The sequence below is a fragment of the Arachis ipaensis genome, chromosome B7 (genome assembly GCF_059453495.1).
Source record: "Arachis ipaensis isolate K30076 ecotype BB chromosome B7, ASM5945349v1, whole genome shotgun sequence".
Classification (NCBI taxonomy): Eukaryota; Viridiplantae; Streptophyta; class Magnoliopsida; order Fabales; family Fabaceae; genus Arachis; species Arachis ipaensis.
The window spans coordinates 91,597,023-91,622,630 of NC_142442.1; the positions used below are offsets into that span (position 1 = coordinate 91,597,023).

At 37.6% G+C, this 25,608-nt stretch overlaps 1 protein-coding gene across 1 annotated transcript; it reads left to right on the plus strand.

The window, feature by feature from the left end:
* The first annotated feature begins 1,467 nt into the window (after positions 1 to 1,467).
* Positions 1,468 to 4,022, plus strand: LOC148553359 (uncharacterized). Its single transcript, XM_088494812.1, has 11 exons — positions 1,468 to 1,654; positions 1,742 to 1,838; positions 1,937 to 2,053; positions 2,142 to 2,231; positions 2,324 to 2,456; positions 2,586 to 2,637; positions 2,880 to 2,983; positions 3,112 to 3,312; positions 3,441 to 3,537; positions 3,616 to 3,683; positions 3,852 to 4,022. Exons 1-11 carry the CDS (start codon positions 1,468 to 1,470, stop codon positions 4,020 to 4,022), a joined length of 1,317 nt encoding a protein of 438 aa, XP_088350938.1.
* The last annotated feature ends 21,586 nt before the right edge of the window (positions 4,023 to 25,608 follow it).

A 25,608-nucleotide genomic window follows, 5' to 3' on the forward strand; every position in this document is an offset into this window, starting at 1 on the left:
CTCGAGTTGGGGATGCACGACAGAGGGACAGTCCAATGGTTAGCTACCAGGACTTGTCGGATTGGCTATATAACCGACAGATGATATCATCAGCCACTAGGACAGGCATGCATCATATGCATCTATGTGACATTGTTTGGGTGTGCATATTGTACTTGATTTGCCTTTGTGATTACTTGTGACTAACTGCTAATTGTTCTACTTGCTGTAACTGTTTGTTTGTGCTTGAACCTTTCTACTTGTGTTTGCGACTGAAACTTTGTTGGATTGTGGTGGATTGGATGCTGTTGGATTGTTTGGGCCTAGGGCCATGATTGAAATGAGATAGACCGATGGTTGGTTTCGATTTTGTGTTTCTGGTTTGGAAAAATATGAAAGGCTAATTTGGTTCAGCATAGATAAACCTTTTGAAAGGCTTTTGAACCTTGTTTAAAATTAGCAGTATCCTCTTTCAGAAAAGATTTTAGATTTCTCTTTTATTGTAAACTGTTGTTTTTGAAAAGAGGAATAAGACGGTTATTAATCACTGGTATGGTTTATGTTCACGTATCCTATTACAGTAATTTCCAAAAACCCTCTACTAAGAACCCTTTCGAGGATGACGTTCTCACCCCCCTACAATTTTTCCCTTTGAGGATTTGGAAGCAGAAGTCACGAAGAGTTTATTTAGTTATTGAAATGCTCTGTATTGCTTTAGATTTTTATTTATTGTACCCTCGCCTTTATCTCTATATATTTTGTAAGAGGGATAGGCACTGTATTGGATAATGCTTGTAATATTATTTATGTAAATGTATATATATGTATGTACTCTTTGCGAGTTGTTGTAAGTGTGTTGAATGTATAGATGTACGTTGTATGGCAAAAGTATTCTTGGAGTGGTATTGCGGTTTAAAGTTTTAAACAGGCTCATATTTTAGTATTAAATAGTATAACAGTTGTCGTAATGTCCGAGCTATTAGAGTAACGCAGCCGGAAGCGTGAGCTTTAGTAGTTAGGGTGTTACACACAAGCATTCTGCTGTCTTCTATTTCCTGCTAAGCTCTGTCTATTTAAGAATTTCTTTGTTTACATCTTCATCTATTTCATCAACTCTGTTTACCTCCTTTCTTTTTTCTGCAATGCCTCCTCCATTTGATGTGATTTCTAAGATGCATCCTCCTAGAGAGGCTTGGAGACTGAAAGTTAGGGTTCTAAGGCTTTGGGTTGTACCCTCTTTTGGTAACCATGAGGTTCCTAACTCAATGGAGATGATCCTCCTTGATGAGCATGTTAGCCCCCTATTAGCTTCTCTTTTAAATATTGTGTTAGTTGTTGTTTTTTAAGTTTTCAACTTGAAAATATTTACTTCACTAATCTAATTTTTTTCTTTTGTTGTAATTCCAATGTGGAAAAATTCAAGCTACAGTTAAGAAACAACTCCTTAATAGGTTTATGGATCGTATAGTTGAAGGTCAAGTTTATAGAATGGCATACTTTACTGCTGTGTCAAATCATGGTAGTTATAGAGCAACTTCTCATGAATTCAAATTGGTTTTCCTTCACCGAACCACTGTTGTAGCTGTTGATGAAGATGTTATCCCTAAGACTTGTTTCAACATGTTTCCTTTTTCTGATCTACTGAACATGACCCAAGATTATGATTTTTTAGTTAGTATGTAAATCATCTTACTATTCTCTTATTCAAGTTTTTTTTAATAAATCCTTTGAATACTTAATAAGTTGTGTTTATTTGGGCTAGATGTCATTGGTCTTTTAACTTCAGTGGGAGAAGAAAAAGAATATGCAAAAGAGGGAAAAATTGTGAAAATAATTGTGCTGGAATTAACTTTAAAAGAGTATGTTGATTCAGTCATTTCTGGTGTTTTCTCATTACTTTTTAATCATGTTTTTTCCTTATTTTCTGTTTCATTCTTTGTCATGTTTTGAGTTTCAGTCTTACGCTGCAATGTGCATTGTTTGGAGACTATGTTAATCAAGTAAATCATTTCCTAGCCTCTGGCTATGTGGAGCAGCCTGTTGTTGTCATTCAACTTGCAAAGGTCAAGTTCTTATGGGTACATTGTTTATTTTCTATACATCTTATCGCTACTCTAGCTGTTGTCTGCAACAAATTTTGCTAAACTTTTTCTGTATTAATGTGTAGGTCAAGTAGGTCTTCAAAATGTGATGTATGCCACTCAAATGTTATTTAATCCTGATCTTCCTGAAGTTGTTGAATTCAGGCAGAGGTTACAGTGGTTTATTTTGCTGATTTTTATTGTGTTCTTTAGTTACCACCAATCTAGAGTAACAAGTACAAGTATTTGTATCATTTTTTTAGTATGATTGAGCAAGGTGTCAATGGTACCCAGCCACCGTTTATCACAAATGAGGGTAAAGTTGTCTCCTTGGAAGATGATTTCATGCGTTTAACTAGAAAATGCACTATTGACAAGCTTCAAGATAACAATGAGGTTGACATCTTTTGAGTTAGTTGTGTTTATTTTATACACAAATGAACAGAAAAAGAAAATCAAAGAACAATTTTCAGATCTGTTCTTTCATTCATACTGTTAACAAATTATTAAATGTCCATTACATAGGAGGGTTCTTTTATCATTTTTGGTACAATCAGAGGTATTGTTGAGGATGGAGGTTGGTGGTATTCTGCTTGTGTGTGTGGAAATGGTATATATCCTTAAAATGGTGCATACTATTGTGATTTTTGTTTGAAGCACATAACTAATGTGACTCCAAGGTCAGAAATTTTGTTCAAAATATTTTTTCATTTTGTCTTATGGATTTTTTATAAGAATAATATTTCTTGGTATTATTTATTTCAAATCATTATGTTCTTTTTTTTTCTCTATAGATTTAAAATTAAAATACACTTGAAGATCATAGTAGGAAGGGTATTTTCGTTCTCTTTGATCGTGAGGCATCTTATTTGCTTAAGAAGTCATGTACTGACTTGTTTACTGAGGTTCAAAGAGATGCAAGTGTATGTTGTTAGTTTTCTTTTGTGTGTTGTTCACTTTATGGGATTCATTCTTTCATAGCCATATTCTTTATTTTGATTGATATGTGTTATTTAAACTGTGTATTTCTTATTTATTACTTTCAAAATAGCTTATATGTGGGGATACTTATCCTCCCATATTCCAAGGGCTCATTGGAAAGAAGTTACTGCTGAAGATTGATACCAAGGGTGTCACAGATGATAAATTTCATCGCACTTTCCGAATTAGGAGAATATGTGATGATCCCACCATTATTGCCATGTTTGAACTTACCGATTATGATGCTGATGATGAGTCTAGTCCAAAAAAGGTTATATATACATATAAGTATTTTTGGATTGTGAAAATTCATATTTTGTTTTTTGTTTTTTTTATTGTGCTGTGGTGAATTTTTCTTATGGTCTTATCTATTTTTTAACTATTATGCGATATGATTAGGAGCCTGATTTACACAAATCTGTTCCCATTGGAAAAAGGAATATTGGTATTAAAAAGGAGTCATCAAAGACTTTTATCAAAAGTGACAAACTTGCTGGTGAGTCTTCTGGGATTTTTTCTAAATCTCTAATTCTTATAGATTTTCTGGCTAGAAAATAGCCTGCTGTTTTCGAAGGGACTGAGTTTGCTGCCTTAATTAATCATGAAAATGGAAAAGATGAGAAAACACCCGAAAATGGTACTGTTAGTGATGATCTTTTTGCTGAACTGGATATATTGCTTAGCTCCCCATAGAAAGAAACTCAGGTGCTGTTATATAGTATTTTTTTCTCCTTCCTATGTGTGCTGTTTCTAAATGGATTTTTCATTCTTGAGTGATTTTCATAGCTTTTGTTAATTTGTATGTCATAGGAGGTGTTGTTCCACATTCTCGATGCATCTTCCCAATATGGAGAGAAGCTTATCCATGAAAATCATGTTGTCACTTCTAAGGGCAAGAGGAATTTGAATCCCCAATTTGAAGAGGCGGCTACTGATGCAGATAGGTGTGGGTCCAAGATTGCCAAGGTTAATGGAGTTTGATTTAAGGTGTGGAATTAAACTGCTGTGTGTAGGTGTAGGTATTTTATAAAGTATATCTATAAGTGTTTAGGAAGGCTTGTGATTCCAAATAGATCTAAATGTAATCATGCTGGCTAGATGCTATTTTGATTTGACTTTTTTGGATAGTGTCCAACAAATAGAATTGTCAGATATAGGGGTTTTCCTTTTTTGTTGGCTTGGGTCATCTGCCAACTAGGTCTATTCTTAACTCCTTCTTTTGTAATAGTGACTTTTCTAGGGATTCGACACATTTTCAAATTTGTAGCCTGCTTAGGTTATATACTAGAATATGTAGCCAGATGTTGGAATCCTCCTTATGATAGGAGAGAGAGCCATATGTAATTGTTTATATCAGTATCAATATTTTAATGAAATGCAGTAGTTCTTATTATTATTTGTTTATTGTTGTATAACATTATCTTTTCATGTCAATTACTTATTGGTGTTCATTATAATACTCTTTTTTTTTCCTTTTTTACCTTACCAAACGTGTGGGTGGTTATATAAGTAGTTTGTTGCTGTGTTTACCTTTGATAAACTTAACCTCAATAATGCGTCCCCACAAAAAAGAAATAAAATCTGTCAGAAAATAGATTCACAAGTTCTGTTCCCAGCCACCCGCCTTTTTTTAATACCTGTTGCTTATAGGTACTTAACAATATGGATGTCTTTTTGACAATGAATTAGGGGTAGTTCTTATGATTTATGTTTCAAACTCTTGTTTTATTTAGTACGTGTAACAAAGATGTCTCAGAATTCTGTTCGTGCTAGAGAATATAGGAGAAATTATTTGAAAAGAAAGTGAACACAAAGTCACCATGGAAATGCAAGAGGTCAGTACTGAATTGACCTTCGTGATATTTTTAGTGTTTTTTGCTCCAATTTTCAATGATTTCATACCTATGGGAGTCTTTGTAATTTTTTTTCCTTTTCTAATCTTTTAGAGGTCCTCCATTCTTCGATGCCTACTGTCTCTTTGAATGATTATTTGGGTAATTTTTATTGCTCTACCTATATTTTTGTAGTTAATCTTTATGTTTTTAATAATTTATCTGTTTATTTTATATGTTTCCAATGTTTTTGTTTATTTTTATCTTTTAGAAAATTTAGTTGAAGTGTCCCAGAAAGTTAATTAGAGTTCAAATCTTATTTTGTCAGGTATAATAATATCTTTAAGTATTTTATCCATGTCCAATTTTATTTTTGTTAAATTATATTTTAAGTTCTTTTGATTTATATTTAATAACACATTCGTTTATTGATTTATTATTGTTTTTTTACACTGTTATACCTAAAAGATTTACTTTAACTATTAGTAACACAGAGAATTCCTAATTAAACATATCAGTAGACTTGTGTACTTGGTCTCTTTTTAATTTGATATCTCAATTAATATTTGTAAAATAAAAAATAATATAATAATCCTAAATATCATTTAAAATAATTATAATCATTCTAAATTGTGATAAGTTGTTATTAAATTAGCTAACATAATCGTGAAATTGTTTAGTTCTTGTTGTTTACATGGCTGAAAGTGATTAAAATAGTTAATAATTAATTCAAAGCGAACAATTACTGAAGGTAATTAAATTAGCTAGCGTAAACTTGACCAGTTGTCGCATATGGTTGAAATAATTAATCCCATGATAAATTTGTTTATAGAATCATTTAGATCACTAGATAGGTTTAATTTATATAGTTATTTTAAACATACACAAATACTAGAGGTTATTAAACTGTTTAATTAGGATTTATTCTTGTCTTGGACAATATGAAAAGTTTTTTGGTTATGTGGTTAGATTCACGTAATTAGTTAATTAATTAACTTTTCTAGCTATATAATACACGAGGGGTATTTGTTGAAACTTTTTTAATTTGATGTCATAATCAATAATTGTATATTAAAAAAATTAATTACCCTGTCGGTCCCTCTAATTTTTTGAAATTTTCTATTAGGTGCATATAATAATTTTTTCTTTCAATTCTGTCCCTCACAAAAAATTTCTTTTTTTAATTAGGCCTCTCTTGATAGTGATTCACTCAATTGTATAAGGAGGTATTTACAACAAAAAAATATGGTGCATGGATTCAATTAAAAGAAAAATAAAGCCTTGGCAGCCAATTAAGATAAAAACAAAAAAGGGACTTAGTTAAAAATTTTGGAAAATTCTATGGACCAATAGAGTCATTAAAGTCTAAAAAAATATAAAATGATTCTAATAGTGATTTAGATTATTTAATTCAAACCTAGACAATTAGTATGAGTGATTAAAATAATGAAACAAAGTCTATTCTAACGTTAAAAAAAATCAAACTGTTTTTGAATGTGGATTAAGCTTTATTTATATTTAGTTAGTTAATAAATCAATGTTTAATTCAGATTGGTTTTCGTAGTTTATTACATTTTTAATGTTCAATTTGCATGCTGATTATTAAATAATTAATTGATTTCTTATTTCATCATTAATTTTTTTATATTTGGTTGTCAAATATATATTTACATAAATTTGTGTTATTTTAAATTAAAATGGATGATATAGACCAATCAGAAATATATGATCCTTCGATAAATTTATTCAGTCAAGTTGGTTCTGTTATTGATCATCCTCTATTCTTGCAAAGTGAGATACAAGGTACGCTCTCTTCCTTAAATCATCTATTATTCAAGAATAGTAAAATAAAATTCTTATTTACTTAGTTCTAAAAGATTCCATTGTGCTTATGTGATGAGTGATGAATCCATATTTGATGATGATTTTTTGTTGGAATTGAATGGATTTCATCGTATGAACTTACACTTATTCCCTTGAATAGCATTGATGATGAGATTTTTATGCCGGTATAGAAATTAGCAATAAATCCAATCGTGAGTATAGTCTAACCGACACGCAAATTTCACACCAAACAATTCTAAAATCTATAACTGAGAGTATTAGTCCCGAGTCGTTCTCCCTAGGACTTGCCTTAGAGTGCATATCATTGATTAGGAAGTCTTTTGTGGTTTTGAAAGTTTGGTATAAGAATGCAAGCTAACAAATAAGAACTACAATCAATCAAGATGAAAAAGCCTTGGCCAAGGGAGAGCATTGGATGTTCCATCATTATAGCTTCCATCAATTGTGATAACAATTCATCATTGCTTTACTTAGTTAACCCCTAATCATGGAGGAAAGTCAAGTGAAAGTAATTAACTTGAATCACAAGTCCTAGTCTCACCTTAGGGAAGTCTAGCTTTAGTGGCTTACAAGTCAATTAGCAACTCTCAATTGATAATCAACAATTGATATTAACTATTCAAGTGTCTCCAACAACTCATGTAAGACCCAGAATCTTTGAAAAGTCTTATTATGATCAAGTCTCAAATCCTACAGTTATTTATAGCCTTAATTTCAGAGATTATTTTATTAAAGATAATTAAGGCAAGTTTTAATTTATTGGATTTGAGATAAGTTATGATTATTATCCAATTTTATAATTATTGAATTATTTTCTATATTTAAAGTATAAGGTTGATAGTTATGAAATAATAAGGATTTTATATGATTTGGATTAGATAAGTAATATTTTAAATATTATTACTGCTATTTTGAAAAATGAAGAAATTAAGTATATTATTTCTAATTTTTAGATTTGGACATTTTATTGAAAATAATTTGTGAAATTGATGAGCAAATAGTATTTTCTATATACAATTAGTGTTGGATTTAATTTGGGTTTCAATTACTACATTATTCCCAATTTCATCTGAAATTACTAAAATGCCCCTAACCCTAATTTTTGAAAATGAAACCCTAATCCTAAAACCCTAACCCAGTGACCCGGTTCTCTTCTCACCCAACCCAGCCGCAGCAACACAAATGTTTCCTTTTTTTTTCCTCAAACCCATACACAGCAACAGTAGCAGATCGGAGGAGTGGGGAAGAGAGAAGGGGCGACGATGGTTGGGGCCTCACTGCCGCCGCCGTCCAGCTCAACGCCGCCGCACCCTACCCGTTTCCCTTCCTCCCCTCATTCACGCGACACATAGCAGCAACAACTGCCAAACGAAGCAAAGAAAGAAAGAGGGAACGGAGTGCGGCAGGGAGAAGAAGGAGAGGAGACGCGTCGGAGCCGCGGGGCCTCACCGCCACCGTCGCGTTGTGCCGCCGCATTCCGCGCCTTGCCGCCACCGTTGTACACCGAAGGGAGAAAGAGAAAGAGACACGGAGTCAGCGTCGCGCAGAGAAGGACTCGCCGCCAGCTCCATCGTCCTCACTGCCTTGCCACTGTCGAGCTCGCAACCTTGGAGGGAGCACAGCGCCGCCGTGAGTTCTGACCAGAAGAGAGCGAGAGACCAAGAGAGGAACGTGGAGTCGGCGACGCACAGGGAGGCACTCGCCGCTGCCGTCGCGCGCCGTCGTGTGCTGTCGCTGCTGTTTGAGCAGTCATCATCCCCTCCATTCTACTGCTCTGGTCTGCCGCCGCCACTGCTAGAGATCCGCCCGATCTGATCTGAAGGAAAGAGGTTCAGGGCGCCACTGCTACTTGCGCTGTGAGCTGCTGCACCACCGCTGTTGGGGGGTCTGCCACCGATCCGATCTGAGGGAGAGAAGATGCGATCGGAGGAGCAGGCATGGGGTTATCACCTCTGCTGCCAGCTCCTGGGTGCCGCCCAAGCTGCCGCTCCGGCCGCCTAAAACCCCGCTGCCGTGGCCGAAGAACTCTTCCGGTAAGGGTTTTAATTGCGGTTTCTGTCTTTTTGGATTTCGAGAAGGTTTTAATGCTGCGTGGTTTTTATAGTTGATCCACCGGAGCTTCTGGTCGTCGCTGGAGCTATTGCCAGGCCTGATCAAAAACGCAGTTGTTTCGTTTCGCTAGTTCAGTAAGTATTTATGTTTTAGAAAGCCTCGCGTTAGTATTCTGTTGTGTTCGGTTAATGAATATGAGTTTTGATAACGTGGGGTCGAGTCCTGATTATTGTATGTTGCGATTAGTGTTGCTATGGTTATTACGAACGTGACTTGGAGCTGAGATTTCGGTTGCTGTCAGTTCGAGTTGAGGCGGGAAAGGACTTTGTGAGGTGTTTGGGTTATGGAATTGCATTTTGAGGTAGGGGCACTTTCCAAAAACTATGTTTTATGTATTGGAATTATTATATATGGATACTGATGTGAGATATTGTATATTTGGTGATTGTATCTGCCTTATGTATTATTTGATTGACTCGAATGACTATGGATGTTGTTTTGGCTAAATCGTTGTGTGGCTTGTGAAATATAATGTTTTGAGGTTGATTCTTTAAAAATTTGAAATCTGAGTTTGATCCGTTGAGGATTGATTTGAATTGAGTTAATTATCTTGATAATGTGAAAAGTCGAACGCACTTTTGAATTCAGCCTGGTTTACTTTAATTGACTTGGTTTTGGACAAATGATTTGTTATTGAGCCGTTTCTTTAAAGCTTTGGAAATGAGTTAAATCGGTTGATATTGAGTTGATCTTGAAATGGTTTTCTTGAAATATGCCACTGAGGTGACTGTTGGATTTAGCTTGCTTTGAATTCATTTCTGGTTTTGAGCTGTTGAAAAGGAATGAGAAACGGTTTAGTTGGGACCCGAACCGGGTGGCAAAAGTCCAAGTTTTAGGGGAGGTGCTGCCGAAATTTCTACAAAATCCTAATCTTGTTTAAAAAGTTATTTAAAAAGGATTGGATTTGAGAAGTTGTATTATTTGATTTATTAAGAGAATATTTGTATTTTTAAGCTTAATTTATTTAGTGAACTTTATGCCTTGAGTTTGACTTATTTAGAAATGAACTATTTTTACCGTTTGAATCACTGAAGGAAATAATGATGCTCTAATATTGATTTCAATATAAAAAGGGTCTTTTAGTGATTTCAAAGGAATCTAGACTTTTGATTGAGTAATTAAGTTTGAGGCATTTTGGAAGAGTTAGAAAGATGGATTCCAAAAAGAAACCTGAAGGTGATTTGATTCAAATGAATCGGTTCCGTTTCAAATGAGTTGATTTTTGGACCGGGTTGGAACTTGTGATTTTGTATGGTCCGTTTCATAATAAATTCATTTTTATTTACTTGAACCGACAATCCATGATTTTAAGAGTTTCAATGAATTTTAAGGAATTGATATAGGTTGACCTTCCCTAAATACTTGGGACTCTGCCGAGAAGCTTTTGTTATAAAATCCCATTGTTGGATGGATGATTTTGAATGTTTCAAAATGAATCTTTAACTTTCCATGTTTTTGGAAGTTTTGGAAAGGGAATGCCGAGAGCGGCTTTGTTTTAAAAAGGGAACTCACTATGAGTAAATTTGGCTTATGAGCCTGAGATGATTTGAGAAATGAGATTTCTAAAGCCAAGGCTGAAAAGAGTTGAAACTTGATTTCAAAGTGAAACGATTTGAGAAAAAGTTATTTATGGCTTAAATGCCAGTTTTATGAATATTGGATGGTTTTGGATTGAACCGCGAGCCGGAATGGCTGTGTATGATATTGATTTATGGCTGATTGTCGAATGAGCTATGGGCCGTATGGCTGACTATAAGTTATGAATTTAAGCCGGATGGCTGAGATGGATGTTGATCCATGGCTGGGACTGAATGAATATATGCTTGAGATTACCTGGGTAGTAGCAAGGGTTGTGGTTCGTCCCACTTGCTCCAGGTTAGAGACTGTGACGCCTGGGTAGTAGCGGTAGTAGTGGTGATTCCACTCGCTCCAGGTTGAGCTTTTAAACACCCGCTTGGGTAGTAGCCGCAGTAGTGGTTATTCCACTGGCTCTGGGTTGAGCAGGTAGTAGCAATGAGGTTGTAGCTCAAACCTACTTGCTCCGCGATGGGTGTTTCTGTCCATGGCTAGCTACCAGGACGTGTCGGGTTGGCTATATAACCGACAGATGATATCATCAGCCACTAGGGACAGGCATGCATCATATGCATTTATGTGACATTGTTTGGGTGTGCATATTATACTTCGTTTGCCTATGTGATTAATTGCTAACTGTTCTACTTGCAATAACTGTTTGCTTGTGCTTGCATCTTCCTATTTGTGTTTGCTTCTGGGACTCTGTTGGATTGTGGTGATTGGTTGATGGTTGGATTGTTTGGGCCTAGGGCCATGGTTGAAATGAGATGGACCGATAGTTGGTTTCGGTTTTGTATGTTTCTGATTTGGAAAAATATGAAAGGCTATTTTGTTTCAGCATAGATAAACCGTTTTGAAAGGCTTTTGAGTTTTTGAGAATTGAACGGTTCCTTTTTTAGAAAAAATTTCCAACTTTACTTTTATTGTAAACTGTTGTTTTTGAAAAGAGGCATAAGACGGTTATTAATCACTGGTACGGTTTATCTTCATGTATCCTATTACAGTAATTCCCAAAAACCCTCTACTGAGAACCCTTTCGAGGATGATGTTCTCACCCCCCTACATTTTTCCCCTTTCAGGATATGGGCGTAGAAGTTATGAAGATTTTATTTAGTTGTTGTTGGAATGCTCTGTATTGCTTTAGGTTATTATTTGTACCCTCGCCTTTATCTTGAGATATTCTGTAAGAGGGATAGGAGTTGTATTGTCTAATGCCTGTAATATTATATATATATATATATATATATATATATATATATATATATATATATATATATATATATATATATATATATATATATATATATATATATATATATGTGTGTGTGTGTGTGTGTATATATATGGATGCACTCTTTATGAGTTTTGTAAGTTGTACGATATCTATGGATGTATGTTATCGGATGAAAGTATTTTTGGGAGCGGTATTGCGGTTTAAAGTTTCAAACAGGCTCATATTTTAGTATTAAATAATATAAGTGTCGTCGTAATGTCCGAGCTATCAGAGTCGCGCAGCCGGAAGCGTGAGCTTTGGTAGTTAGGGTGTTACATTATGGTATCAGAGCAGTTCTTCCTGTAGAGCCTGAGGAATGGACTGACTATGCTTCAATTGCATACTCTGAGCGTTTGTCATGTATTAGGCCTTGTTGAATGACGAGAATTAGAGCTTTATGCACATGACGATCTATTGATTAACGCCATTAGTCTTGCGTTGCATAATTCCTGATATTAAGTTTGGCCAGCTTAATACTAGTGAATTTTGTATATGAAAGCACTGATGGGTTATCATAGATGATATCCGAGTTTCGAGTAAAGCGAATCGCGGGTTTTGGGGGAACGTTAGAAACTATTTCTCGAGGCTATTCTGTTGTGTGTCTTGAATTCTGTTCGAGTCGACCTGTTCTTTCATATCCTAACTTGAAGTTCTTGTTTGGTACTCCTCTTGAAAAGTAATTTGATGTTTCCACTCTATTTCTCTATTCATATGCATTCTTGTTTGACCTCAGTTGCATATGCATGTTTGGAATCCTTGATGCATCTGTCTTCCTCTGTTTGAGTTCTTCTTTATTCAAGTATTCTTTGATATAGTCTTGAACTTGTCTTAATGTGCTGTGACTTTTAACTCCGGGTTCCGTGTTCATTTTTAGAGAACTTGTTGATTCAGTTTTCCTCTTACTTGACAGTGATTACAGCTAATTTTGAGATTTTTATAAAAATTGCTGTTGATTAGATACATACTTATCTATATATGAACTTTGAAGATTTCTTATACAGTTTAACAATTATTTACTCCTAATACCTCGACTGTACTTTTACTGGTTTATAGAACTACACCTACTTAAAATACAAGTTGACTTTCTAGTAACTTTACTATAGTTCCAATGGACATCTTCATTTGATTATGTATTTGGATATTTTTCAAAATTTTGGAAAGGAAAGATTTTTCACTTTTATCCCGGTTGAGTTTCATTTGATAAGCTTTACCTAACTTATTTTGTATTGAGTTTGATTTAGCATGCTATATGGTTTGTGCCATGGTTGTTCTTTTGAAAGTGTTGGACTCATAGCTTTCTTCCTATGAACAGGCTAAATTCTCTATTTAACCTTTCATCCCTATGAATGTCATACTTTACTTTATTTTTGACTAATCTTTTACATTTTGTGAACATTACCATTGATCTTGGTTTGTCCTCTCTTGTGAATCTCATCCTTATGAGGGTCAGTTTAATTCGTTTCAAGTTAGTGCATTGTTTATTCTCCCATTATCTCTACAAGAGTTTTTAGTCAAAGATTTATCATTGAGAAATCACAAATGATTGAGTGGTCTTTTTCTATGACTTTTGTATTCTTTTGGATCAATTGAAAGCTTATTTGATGACTCATGCCTAGTGAATCTTGTTTTGAACTTTTTAAAGAAGTTTTGAATTCTCTTGAAAGAAGTTTTAAACGGAATTCATTTTCTGTTGCTTGATTCAGATTGAAACCATTGTTCAATTTTGATGAAGTTAATTTAAAAATCGGCATGCGCTATTTTAAATGAGGCTTTGGAGAACTTCCTTGTTTAGTGGAAATCGATTCGTTTGTAACGCACTACTTATTTTCTTTACCAAATTGTGAGCAAATTTTTACTTCGGAGTTTCTTTTCTAAAAAGAGTTTAACTTCCTCTTTCGTACTTGCTATAAATGTTATACACGCTTGTTTGAATATGAATTTTTAGAATTTTTGAGCAAGCATTTGATTACTTCCGAATCTTTATGAACTGCTTTTGGTTAAGTTGTGCATCTAATTATCTTTCTAAAATATTTGAGGAATATTTTAGCTCTTAGCCAAAGTTGTGTGCATTTTGTTTTTTTGGAACTCTACAAAATCTACTTCAACATGAAGTTGTATTGAAGTAAAGCCACGTTTATGCTTTTGTTACTCCCTTGAAGGGTGTTTGTTGTTTAACTTCTCTTTCAGACTACGAAATGATATTTTTACAAGTTTTCGATTCTTTTAAGAACAATGTATTCGGAAGTATTTTAATTATGCTCTTGAGTTCTGTGAGCTTTGTCTTGGGTCTGAGATATTCTTTTCTGTAAACCTCATACTTCTTCGGCTCAGCTTGAGTTTGTTTCAAACTGATGCGCTGGTTTTCTTCCTATTGATCTTGTTGAACTTTTTTGATCCAAGGGTTATCTTTGATTGTCAATTGATTCATTGCTCGCAAACTTCACTGCTTGAGCATCCTTGTTTATCTGGAATTGGATACATTCTCCCAAATCTTTGAGTACTATCCTTGACTTTTGACTCTCCTTTCTAAAGTCTTGTATCCTTCTGAGTAAACTCGAGAATTATTTTGATATCACGTATGACTTGTAGACGTAGTAACGCGATGCGTTAGTTTTTGAAGACGTGATATGTGTATACGGAAGTTGAAGCGGTAGGTGTACAACGTTATGAGTTTTGGGTGTTTTGTTCCTTGCGAACGGGTTGCGATTGTCAGGCTTGTGATCAAGTATGGGGATTGTAAAGTGCTTGATGGAGTTGGAAAGTTAAAACTTTGAGGTTGATATGAGATTAATGTGCGGATGTTAAGCATGTCGTTTTAACTCCATCCTGTTTTATAGCCTTTGATACTTTGTCATACTATCACATGATTGACCCATGTTATCTTTTGCATTGAGCCTACCTTGTAACGTTTGCTTTGCAATCACACTCCCACCTTTACATCCTTATGCTTATGACAATCAAGGTATTTGAAAATCGTATATATGATTATATTTTGAGATATTTTTGCTTCCTCCTTAAATGTGTTCAAGGGTGAACTGTTATGGAAATTCTTTCATTTTGTATCAATTTTCGAGGGCGAAAATTTTTATAAGGTGGGTACAATGTAAGACCAAGAATCTTTGAAAAGTCTTATTATGATCAAGTCTCAAATCCTACAGTTATTTATAGCCTTAATTTCAGAGATTATTTTATTAAAGATAATTAAGGCAAGTTTTGATTTATTGGGTTTGAGATAAGTTATGATTATTATCCAATTTTATAATTATTGAATTATTTTCTATATTTAAAGTATAAGGTTGATAGTTATGAAATAATAAGGATTTTATATGATTTGGATTAGATAAGTAATATTTTAAATATTATTACTGCTATTTTGGAAAATGAAGAAATTAAGTATATTATTTCTAATTTTTAGATTTGGGCATTTTATTGAAAATAATTTGTGAAATTGATGAACAAATAGTATTTTCTATATACAATTAGTGTTGGATTTAATTTGGGTTTCAATTACTACATTATTCCCAATTTCATATGAAATTACTAAAATGCCCCTAACCCTAATTTTTGAAAATGAAACCCTAATCCTAAAATCCTAACCCAGTGACCCGGTTCTCTTCTCACCCAACCCAGTCGCAGCAACACAAATGTTTCCTTTTTTTTCCTCAAACCCATACACAGCAACAGTGGCATATCGGAGGAGTGGGGAAGAGAGGAGGGGCGACGATGGCTGGGGCCTCACTGCCGCCGCCGTCCAGCTCAACGCCGCCGCACCCTACCCGTTTCCCTTCCTCCCCTCATTCACGCGACACATAGCAGCAACAGCTGCCAAACGAAGCAAAGAAAGGAAAAGGGAACGGAGTGCGGCAGGGAGAAGAAGGAGAGGAGATGCGTCGGAGCCGCGGGTCCTCACCGCGACCGTCGCGTTGTGCCGCCGCATTCCACGCCTTGCCGCCACCGTTGTACACCGAAGGGAGAAAGAGAAAGAGACACGGAGTCAGCGTCGCGCAGAGAAGGACTCGCCGCCAACTCCATCGTCCTCACTGCCTTGCCACCGTCGAGCTCGCAACCTTGGAGGGAGCACAGCACCGCCGTGAGTCCTGACCAGAAGAGAGCGAGAGACCAAGAGAGGAACGTGGAGTCGGCGACGCACAAGGAGGCACTCGCCGCTGCCGTCGCGCGCCGTCGTGTGCTGTCGCTGCTGTTTGAGCAGTCATCATCCCCTCCATTCTACTGCTCTGGTCTGCCGCCGCCACTGCTAGAGATCAGCCCGATCTGATCTGAAGGAAAGAGGTTCAGGGCACCACTGCTACTTGCACTGTGAGCTGCTGCACCACCGCTATTGGGGGGTCTGCCACCGGTCCGATCTGAGGGAGAGGAGATGCGATCGGAGGAGCCAGCATGGGGTTATTACCGCTGCTGCCAGTTCCTGGGTGACGCCCAAGCTGCCGCTCCGGCCGCCCAAAACCGCGCTGCCGTCGCCGAAGAACTCTTCCGGTAAGGGTTTTAATTGCGGTTTCTGCTTTTTTGGATTTCGAGAAGGTTTTAATGCTGCGTGGTTTTTATAGTTGATCCACCGGAGCTTCTGGTCGACGCTGGAGCTGTTGCCGGGCCTGTTCGAAATCGCAGCTGTTTTGTTTTGCTAGTTCAGTAAGTATTTATGTTTTAGAAAGCCTCGCGTTAGTATTCTGTTGTGTTCGGTTAATGAATATGAGTTTTGATAACGTGGGGTCGAGTTCTGATTATTGTATGTTGCGATTAGTGTTGCTATGGTTATTGCGAACGTGACATGGAGCTGAGGTTTCGGTTGCTGTCAGTTTGAGTTGAGGCGGGAAAGGACTCTGTGAGGCGTTTGGGTTATGGAATTGCGTTTTGAGGTAGGGGCGCTTTCCAAAAACTGTGTTTTATGTATTGGAATTATTATATATGGATACTGATGTGAGATATTCTGTAGTTGGTGATTGTATCTGCCTTATGTATTATTTGATTGACTCGAATGACTATGGATGTTGTTTTGGCTAAATCGTTGTGTGGCTTGTGAAATATAATGTTTTGAGGTTGATTCTTTAAAGATTTGAAATATGAGTTTGATCTGTTGATGATTGATTTGAATTGAGTTAATTATCTTGATAATGTGAAAAGTCGAACGCACTTTTGAATTCAGCCTGGTTTACTTTAATTGACTTGGTTTTAGACAAATGATTTGTTATTGAGCCGTTTCTTTAAAGCTTTGGAAATGAGTTAAATTGGTTGATATTGAGTTGATCTTGAAATGGTTTTCTTGAAATATGCCACTGAGGCAACTGTTGGATTTAGCTTGCTTTGAATTGATTTCTGGTTTTGAGCTGTTGAAAAGGAATGAGAAACGGTTTAGTTGGGACCCAAACCGGGTGGCAAAAGTCCAAGTTTTAGGGGAGGTGCTGCCGAAATTTCTACAAAATCCTAATCTTGTTTAAAAAGTTATTTAAAAAGGATTGGATTTGAGAAGTTGTATTATTTGATTTATTAAGAGAATATTTGTATTTTTAAGCTTAATTTATTTAGTGAACTTTATGCCTTGAGTTTGACTTATTTAGAAATGAAATATTTTTACCGTTTGAATCACTGAAGGAAATAATGATACTCTAATATTGATTTCAATATAAAAAGGGTCTTTTAGTGATTTCAAAGGAATCTAGACTTTTGATTGAGTAATTAAGTTTGAGGCATTTTGGAAGAGTTAGAAAGATGGATTCCAAAAAGAAACCTGAATGTGATTTGATTCAAATGAACCGGTTCCGTTTCAAATGAGTTGATTTTTGGACCGGGTTGAAACTTGTGATTTTGTATGGTCCGTTTCATAATAAATTCAGTTTTATTTACTTGAACCGAGAATCCATGATTTTAAGAGTTTCAATGAATTTTAAGGAATTGATATAGGTTGACCTTCCCTAAATATTTGGGACTCTGCCGAGAAGCTTTTGTTATAAAATCCCATTGTTGGATGGATGATTTTGAATGTTTCAAAATGAATCTTTAACTTTCCATGTTTTTGGAAGTTTTGGAAAGGGAATGCCGAGAGCGGCTTTGTTTTAAAAAGGGAACTCACTATGAGTAAATTTGGCTTATGAGCCTGAGATGATTTGAGAAATGAGATTTCTAAAGCCAAGGCTGAAAAGAGTTGAAACTTGATTTCAAAGTGAAACGATTTGAGAAAAAGTTATTTATGGCTTAAATGCCAGTTTTATGAATATTGGCTGGTTTTGGATTGAACCGCGAGCCGGAATGGCTGTGTATGATATTGATTTATGGCTGATTGCCGAATGAGTTATGGGCCGTATGGCTGACTATAAATTATGAATTTAAGCCGGATGGCTGAGATGGATGTTGATCCATGGCTGGGACTGAATGAATATATGCTTGAGATTACCTGGGTAGTAGCAAGGGTTATGGTTCGTCCCACTTGCTCCAGGTTAGAGACTGTGACGCCTGGGTAGTAGCGGTAGTAGTGGTGATTCCACTCGCTCCAGGTTGAGCTTTTAAACAACCGCCTGGGTAGTAGCCGCAGTAGTGGTTATTCCACTGGCTCTGGGTTGAGCGGGTAGTAGCAATGGGGTTGTAGCTCAAACCTATTTGCTCCGCGATGGGTGTTTCTATCCATGGCTAGCTACCAGGACGTGTCGGGTTGGCTATATAACCGACAGATGATATCATCAGCCACTAGGGACAGGCATGCATCATATGCATTTATGTGACATTGTTTGGGTGTGCATATTATACTTGGTTTGCCTATGTGATTAATTGCTAATTGTTCTACTTGCAATAACTGTTTTCTTGTGCTTGCATCTTCCTATTTGTGTTTGCTTCTGGGACTCTGTTAGATTGTGGTGATTGGTTGATGGTTGGATTGTTTGGGCCTAGGGCCGTGGTTGAAATGAGATGGACCGATGGTTGGTTTCGGTTTTGTGTGTTTCTGAGTTGGAAAAATATGAAAGGCTATTTTGTTTCAGCATAGATAAACCGTTTTGAAAGGCTTTTGAGTTTTTGAGAATTGAACGGTTCCTCTTTTAGAAAAAATTTCCATCTTTACTTTTATTGTAAACTGTTGTTTTTGAAAAGAGGCATAAGACGGTTATTAATCACTGGTACGGTTTATCTTCATGTATCCTATTACAGTAATTCCCAAAAACCCTCTACTGAGAACCCTTTCGAGGATGATGTTCTCATCCCCCTACATTTTTCCTCTTTCAGGATATGGGCGCAGAAGTTACGAAGATTTTATTTAGTTGTTGTTGGAATGCTCTGTATTGCTTTAGGTTATTATTTGTACCCTCGCCTTTATCTTGAGATATTCTGTAAGAGGGATAGGAGTTGTATTGTCTAATGCCTGTAATATTATATATATATATATATATATATATATATATATGTGTGTGTGTGTGTATATATGGATGCACTCTTTATGAGTTTTGTAAGTTGTACGTTATCTATGGATGTATGTTATCGGATGAAAGTATTTTTGGGAGCGGTATTGCAGTTTAAAGTTTCAAACAGGCTCATATTTTAGTATTAAATAATATAAGTGTCGTCGTAATATCCGAGCTATCAGAGTCGCGCAGCCGGAAGCGTGAGCTTTGGTAGTTAGGGTGTTACAACTCAAACCCTAAGCCAAGTAAGAGAATTCTACTCCATAGCTAGGGTTGTCATTTCCTCAAACAATTGGTGAGCAATCATAGGAGACATTATGAAATTGAGAAAAAGGAATTGAATTCAAGCTATCTATCTCAAACAATCATCAACAATCAAGCAATTAAATGAAATTTCTCAATTCATTAATCAAAATCAAAGTAACAAGGTCACAAATCTAAGATCCAAAATGAATCAAACCACAAGAACACAAATTGAGAATAGGAGAAGAGTAGATCTACAACTTGTATCAAAGTAAAAGTGAATTAGCAATTGATCTCACCAAAGAAATCAAAAGAGATTGGCAATGTAGAGAGTAAAATCCTAGAGAGAAGTTGGAGTTTCTCTCTCTACAAAATATAACTAACTAATGAAAATATCTAGAAAATGTGTCTAATGAATGAATTGATCCCAATCCCTTCAATGCTTGGTCTTCTTATGTCTTTCCCGCCAGAACTCTGCCCCAAACAGGGTATGTAACTGCCTCAAATCGCTGGTCACATTTTCTCTTTAAAAATCACGTGTAGACATTGATGCGTACGTGCACAGCACGCGTACGCGTCCCTGGGGGTTTTGTGAACCATGCGCATGCGTCAAGCGTGCGTGCACGTCCATGAGGTTCTGGCTCAGCCATATAAATGCGCCGGCTCCTAGCTTTGGCTTCTTCGCGCTGATCTGGGTGGCACGCATCCACGCGTATGCGTCAGGTACGTGTACGTGTCGTTGCTCAAACTTTAAAGCTCCAATTTCCATGCTCCTTCCCTTCATGCATGCTTCCTTCCTCTTTTCTAAGCCATCCTTGCCCTATAACTTCTGAAATCACTTAACACACGGATCACGGCATCGAATGGTAATAGAGGAGGATTAAAATATATCTAATTTAGTGTAAAAGAGGCATGTTTTCATCCATGAGGCAAAATTGGGAAGCGAACACAAAATCATGCATTTTTATGTGAATAAGTGTGAAAGACCATTGGTAAAACCCTCAAAATCTATACAAGATAAACCCTAAAAATGGGGTTTATCAACCTCTCCACACTTAGACTATAGCATGTCCTCATGCTAAAGGAAAGCAAAAGATCAAAGGATCACAAGAGAATGAGATTCAGGGGATGCAATCTACCTACATGAATGCAACTAAGATGAATGCTATTATCTACTTGGTCAAAAGCAAATTAATCTTCCAAGAACATAGATACGTACATAGGGCAAAATGATAAGCAATGCATGAACTCTACCAATTCTAATAATCAAAGTGAAATGCACACAACTTGCATGAAGAACGCTCGTGAGAGCCGAAAACAAGGAATTGGGCTTCGAACCGTCACCGAAAGTGTCTGCACTCTATTCGCTCGGTGTATAGGGTTAATCACTCAATTCTCCCCTATTTCATGATTTCCAAAATTTGTTCTTCCTCTAACAATCAACAATTATTATATGCATGCCTACATACATCATGAGGTCTTTCCTTATGTTGTAATGGGGCTAGGGTCAAGGTAGGAAAATATATATATGGCCAAGTGGACTAAAATTTGAATCCTTTGATTAACCTAAGCTTCCCACCTAACCTATATAATATTCTATACAATTATGTACTAGCCTAACTACCCATTCTTCACTTTTTCACAGACTCATGCATTCACTTTTGATCATTACACATATGCATTGATTGTTATTGAGTCTTTCTTTGGGGCATTTTGTCCCCTCTTTTTCTTTCTTTTCCCCATTTTTTTTCTTCCTACTTTTTTTTCATTATTCATTCTTTTTCTTTTTGTTTTTTTTCTTTTGTTTTTCTTATCAACGCATATGGTCTGCATATTTGGTCAACACATGAGTATGTATCCACTTTCTAATATTTTTAATAAAATTTACAATATGCTCTTACCTTAACCAATGTCCCCCTATTTCCCCACACTTGAATGACACACACACACTAGTCTAAGCTAATCAAAGATTCAAATAAGAACATTCATGGTTTTCCGCTTTTGGCTTGTAATGTGCTAAAATTAAGAACAAGTGGGTTAAGCGTAGGCTCAAAGTTGGTTACAAAGGTTGTTTATAAGGTAAGTCCATTTGGGTAAGTGGCTAAGTGAATTGATGGCCTCAATCATATACATACATTTATACATACAATAATGGACATATAGAGTCAAACAAATTAAGGATCACAATCATAGAGAGAGAACAATGCACACAAGAAGGAAGAAAAGTGGCTATAAGATGTAGCCACGCAATTAGGTTGAAAACTCACTTGCTTGTGTTCTCAACTCAAAATTCATGTTCCGAATTACATTCTTCAAACAAGTTTAGCATCAAAAGTTTTCAAAATTGGTAGGGTTGCCCTAAAATTCTAGTTTCTTAGGAAAGAAGTCATTACTCTAACCAAGTGGACTTATCAAGAGATAACTATCATGCAAATGGTGTCAAAAGAACAAAAACCTAATCATGCAATCTATCCTAATTAGCAAAAGAAAGTCAAGGTTTATTCGGCTGATACCTATGGAGATCGGTCGACCGACCTCCCCACACTTAAAACTTAGCACGGTCCTCCGTGCTATGAGTGATCCGCAATGGACGACCGGCTCCGGAATGTCCATCATCTCCCTCATCATCGCCATCTTCACTTGAGGTTACGGTAGATGTGGAGATATCCAGTTCCTCTATAGATGTGGTCACAACACTTAAAAGCTTTTTCACATAAGCATACCGGCGTTGGTTTCGCCGTTCATAACGATCCATCTTCTTGTGAAGATCCTCAATGCGTTGGTGGGATGATTTAGGTGGTCCGGATCAAGCAGTAGAGACGCCTGTAGGAGTGGCCATGTCAAAGTTCCCGGTGTCCGCTGGGGGCTTGAGATACTTCCCGGTCAGGACAACATTACCATCAACCGGGATCATGTCCCTCCGATCCTTAGTCTCTCGGGAAACAACGGTTGCTGCAACTAACTCGGTCACCAAAGCGGGGAAGGGTAGGTTATCCTTAGCATGAATGTGCCCCATGGCTTGTCGGATGATAGATGGGATGTCGACCAGCATCTCGGTAAGGACGCACCAAACTAATAAGGCTAGCTCGACGGTGATGGATGACCCATGGGTGCTTGGAAGCACATAATGGGCTAATATTTGGGCCCATGCCCCAGCCTCTAGAGTGAGAAAATGTGCATTAATGCCCTTGGGCCGTGGTCTCATTCTCCCTTGAATCCAAAATGATTTGGGTATGGCAATGACCCGGAGAATGTCATCTCAATCAAAACCATATTCACAACGTGCCGACAAGACCTCTTGGTAGGTGTCAATCCCATCCGCTAATGGCCCAGTCCTAAGCACTCCTTGAATGGCGTCCTCCGTGATGGGAACTTGCTTTCTACACACAAAAACCGATGCAAGAGAAGCTGAGTGGTAATTGGAGTAAAACTCCACCACCCAAGATAGGTTGGCCTCCTTTGGTTGTCTCATGAGAAACCCCCATTGCCGCCGCTTGATGCGGGGCATCACAAACGGGACAACATGAGCCGGTGGGGCTAGAAGAGGCTCCGCGTGATAGTTTTTTTCAATTATCATGGGGTATACAAGCTCACAGTATCGGTTAGGGAACTTAGTCGGGTCCCTCGGAGGGTTATCCTTCTCTAGAGCATCAATATTAACGATGCTCCTTTCCTTCTTGATAAGGGCCTTAGCCATAGGTTCTTGGTGTGCCCTATTGGTGGATCCCTAAGGTGTCTTCTTAGTGGCCGGTTTCTTCGGCGCCTTTCCCTTATCCTTTTTGATGACCATCCTATAAAAGTAGGAAAGGAAGAGACATTAAACTCAAAGAAACAATTAGAAATGGTAAACATGCAGGTGAGAAAGAATGCAATAAGAGGATAAGTGTCTTAAATACATGATAGCTGCAACATGTAACTAAGACAATAATGGACACAATGGCAAGTCACTAGCATGTGATGCAAGAGTGATATAAACATGCAAGTAGAAGGCATGAGAGGCATACACTCAAACATCAATAACAAGAAGCAAGTCATAAGGGGTGAGCATGTAAAATATGAAACATGAAGAGTAATATGCTCAATGCACATAGGAATAAGCAAGTGAGTGAGAAAGAACTCTAAGTGGAAAGCATTAAGTCAAATATGAAGCCAAAAACTCATATGTGCCTTTCATCAAACACTTGGTGTGAAACCCTTAAGCAATGAACAAATGGAGGAAATGGAGCAATGTAGCATCCCACAAAGCATTAGTAATCATCATAGAGCACCACATATTGCAAGGGAATCAAATACAACAAATGAACCCACTAATGCAAGAGAAGTCTCTACCCACAACACCCATGAAAAATTGGAAAAAGAAAGGAAAAAGCAAATGAACAAGTAAGCATGAAGAAGAAGCTAACTAAGAAGAAAAGCAAACAAATATAACTAATGAAGGAAAAAGAAAGAAGCAAAACAAGGAAAAAGGGAAGGTGGGGGTACCTTAAGAGGGGGAAGGAAGTAATGGAGAATGTAAGTGAGAAAAGAGGAGAAGAAAAATGAGGAAAGAGAGGGGAGAGAGGAGTGTGGGACCGCCGGAAGTGGTGGTCGCCGGAGGTAAGTGCTGCCGGTGGGAGGGGCTGAGAAAGGGTGGTAGAAGGAGTTAAAAAAGTAGAGAAGGTGAGACTAGAGGAAGAAGATGGGAAATGAGAAAAGAGGGGTGGAGAATTTGACACAGAAGCGTGGATGGGCAGAAAGGAGGATAGATGCATAAGCGTCACCCCCGCGTATGCGTGGGCAGTAGGAGAAAGTTGGATGCGTACGCGCCAGGTGCGCGCAAGCGTGAGTGGTGGTTGTGCTAGTGGCACAATGCTGGCCTAAAACTGGCGCAACTCTCTGGTGGAAGTACCAGGGGTTGGCTGCAGTAGGATCGACGCGCAAACGTGTGGCATGAAGCAGATGGACACGCAGGCATCAGGTACGCTGGCGCGTCAGTGGAAGTTGTGCCCCCAGCATAGTGTAGGTGCAGTGTTTGCGCAACTCTCGGTAAGAATGTACCAAGAGTGCGAGTGGGGCGATTGACGCGGACACGTCATACACGCTCACGCGTCGATTCGCGAATCAGCAGAAAGGACGCGTACGCGGCAGGTGCGCGCACGCGTGAGTCAGGTTAGGCGCAGGGTATAGTGTTAGCCCAGAGTTTGCCTAAATCTCTCGAAAATGTACCAGGATTGCAGGTGGCGCAATCGATGCGCACGCGTCTATCATGCTTACGCGTGGATTGCGCATTCAGGAATATGGACGCGTACGCACCAGGTGCGTGTACGCGTGAGTGGGGTCAGGCGTGGGGCTTGGTGCTGGCTCAAGTGTGGCACAACTCTCGGGTTTTCTGTACCAGGTGTTGCGCATGGCCAGCGACGCGTGTGTGTCTTGTACGCCCACGCATGGATGGCCCCCTCTTTTTTTTTTCAAGGACATGAAGAGATGCATTTTTATCATAAATTCAGTGGGCAAGTAAGCCAATGGGTCAAAAATACCCTAAACTCCATGCAATACCTAAAAATGGGGTGTTTTCTACCACACCATTAATCCACCTACTTAAAATCCTTGCAAATCTTCATGAACAACTTATATAGGGTAACCAAAATCAAATCTATCCAAACAATTCTATAGCTAAGCAATCACAAATCAATAAAGAGTTTGATAAACCACTATTTTATGGTTTATCTTGTGCTTAATTGAGTGGTTTTTATCTACTCTTTACCCACATATTCATACTAATTGCATGGTTTTACATTTGCCTTCCTAATTATGTGCTTTAATTGAAAACATGTTTATTTGGACTTATCTTTGCTAATATTAATCATCTCTTATTACCATTAGATGCCTTGATATGTGTGTTAAGTGCTTTCAGAGATTACAGGGCAGGAATGGCTCAGAGGATGGAAAGGAAGCATGCAAAAGTGGAAGGAATACAAGAAGTTGAAGGAACTGCAAAGCTGTCAGCCTGACCCTCTCGCACTCAAACAGCTGTAACTTTAGCTACAGAGGTCCAAACGACGCGGTTTCAGTTGCGTTGGAAAGCTAACGTCTGGAGCTTCGATTTGATATATAACATGCCATAATTGTCTTGACGCTAGGCGACGCGACTGCATGACCCATGCGGCTGCGTCGCAGTGGTGAAAAACCAGCGTGGCAGATTTTTTCTCCAGCGATTTCTGGGCTATTTTCGACCCAGTTTGCGGCCCAGAAAACACAGATTAGAGGCTATAAAGTGGAAAAATTCATTCATTCATAAACAAGCT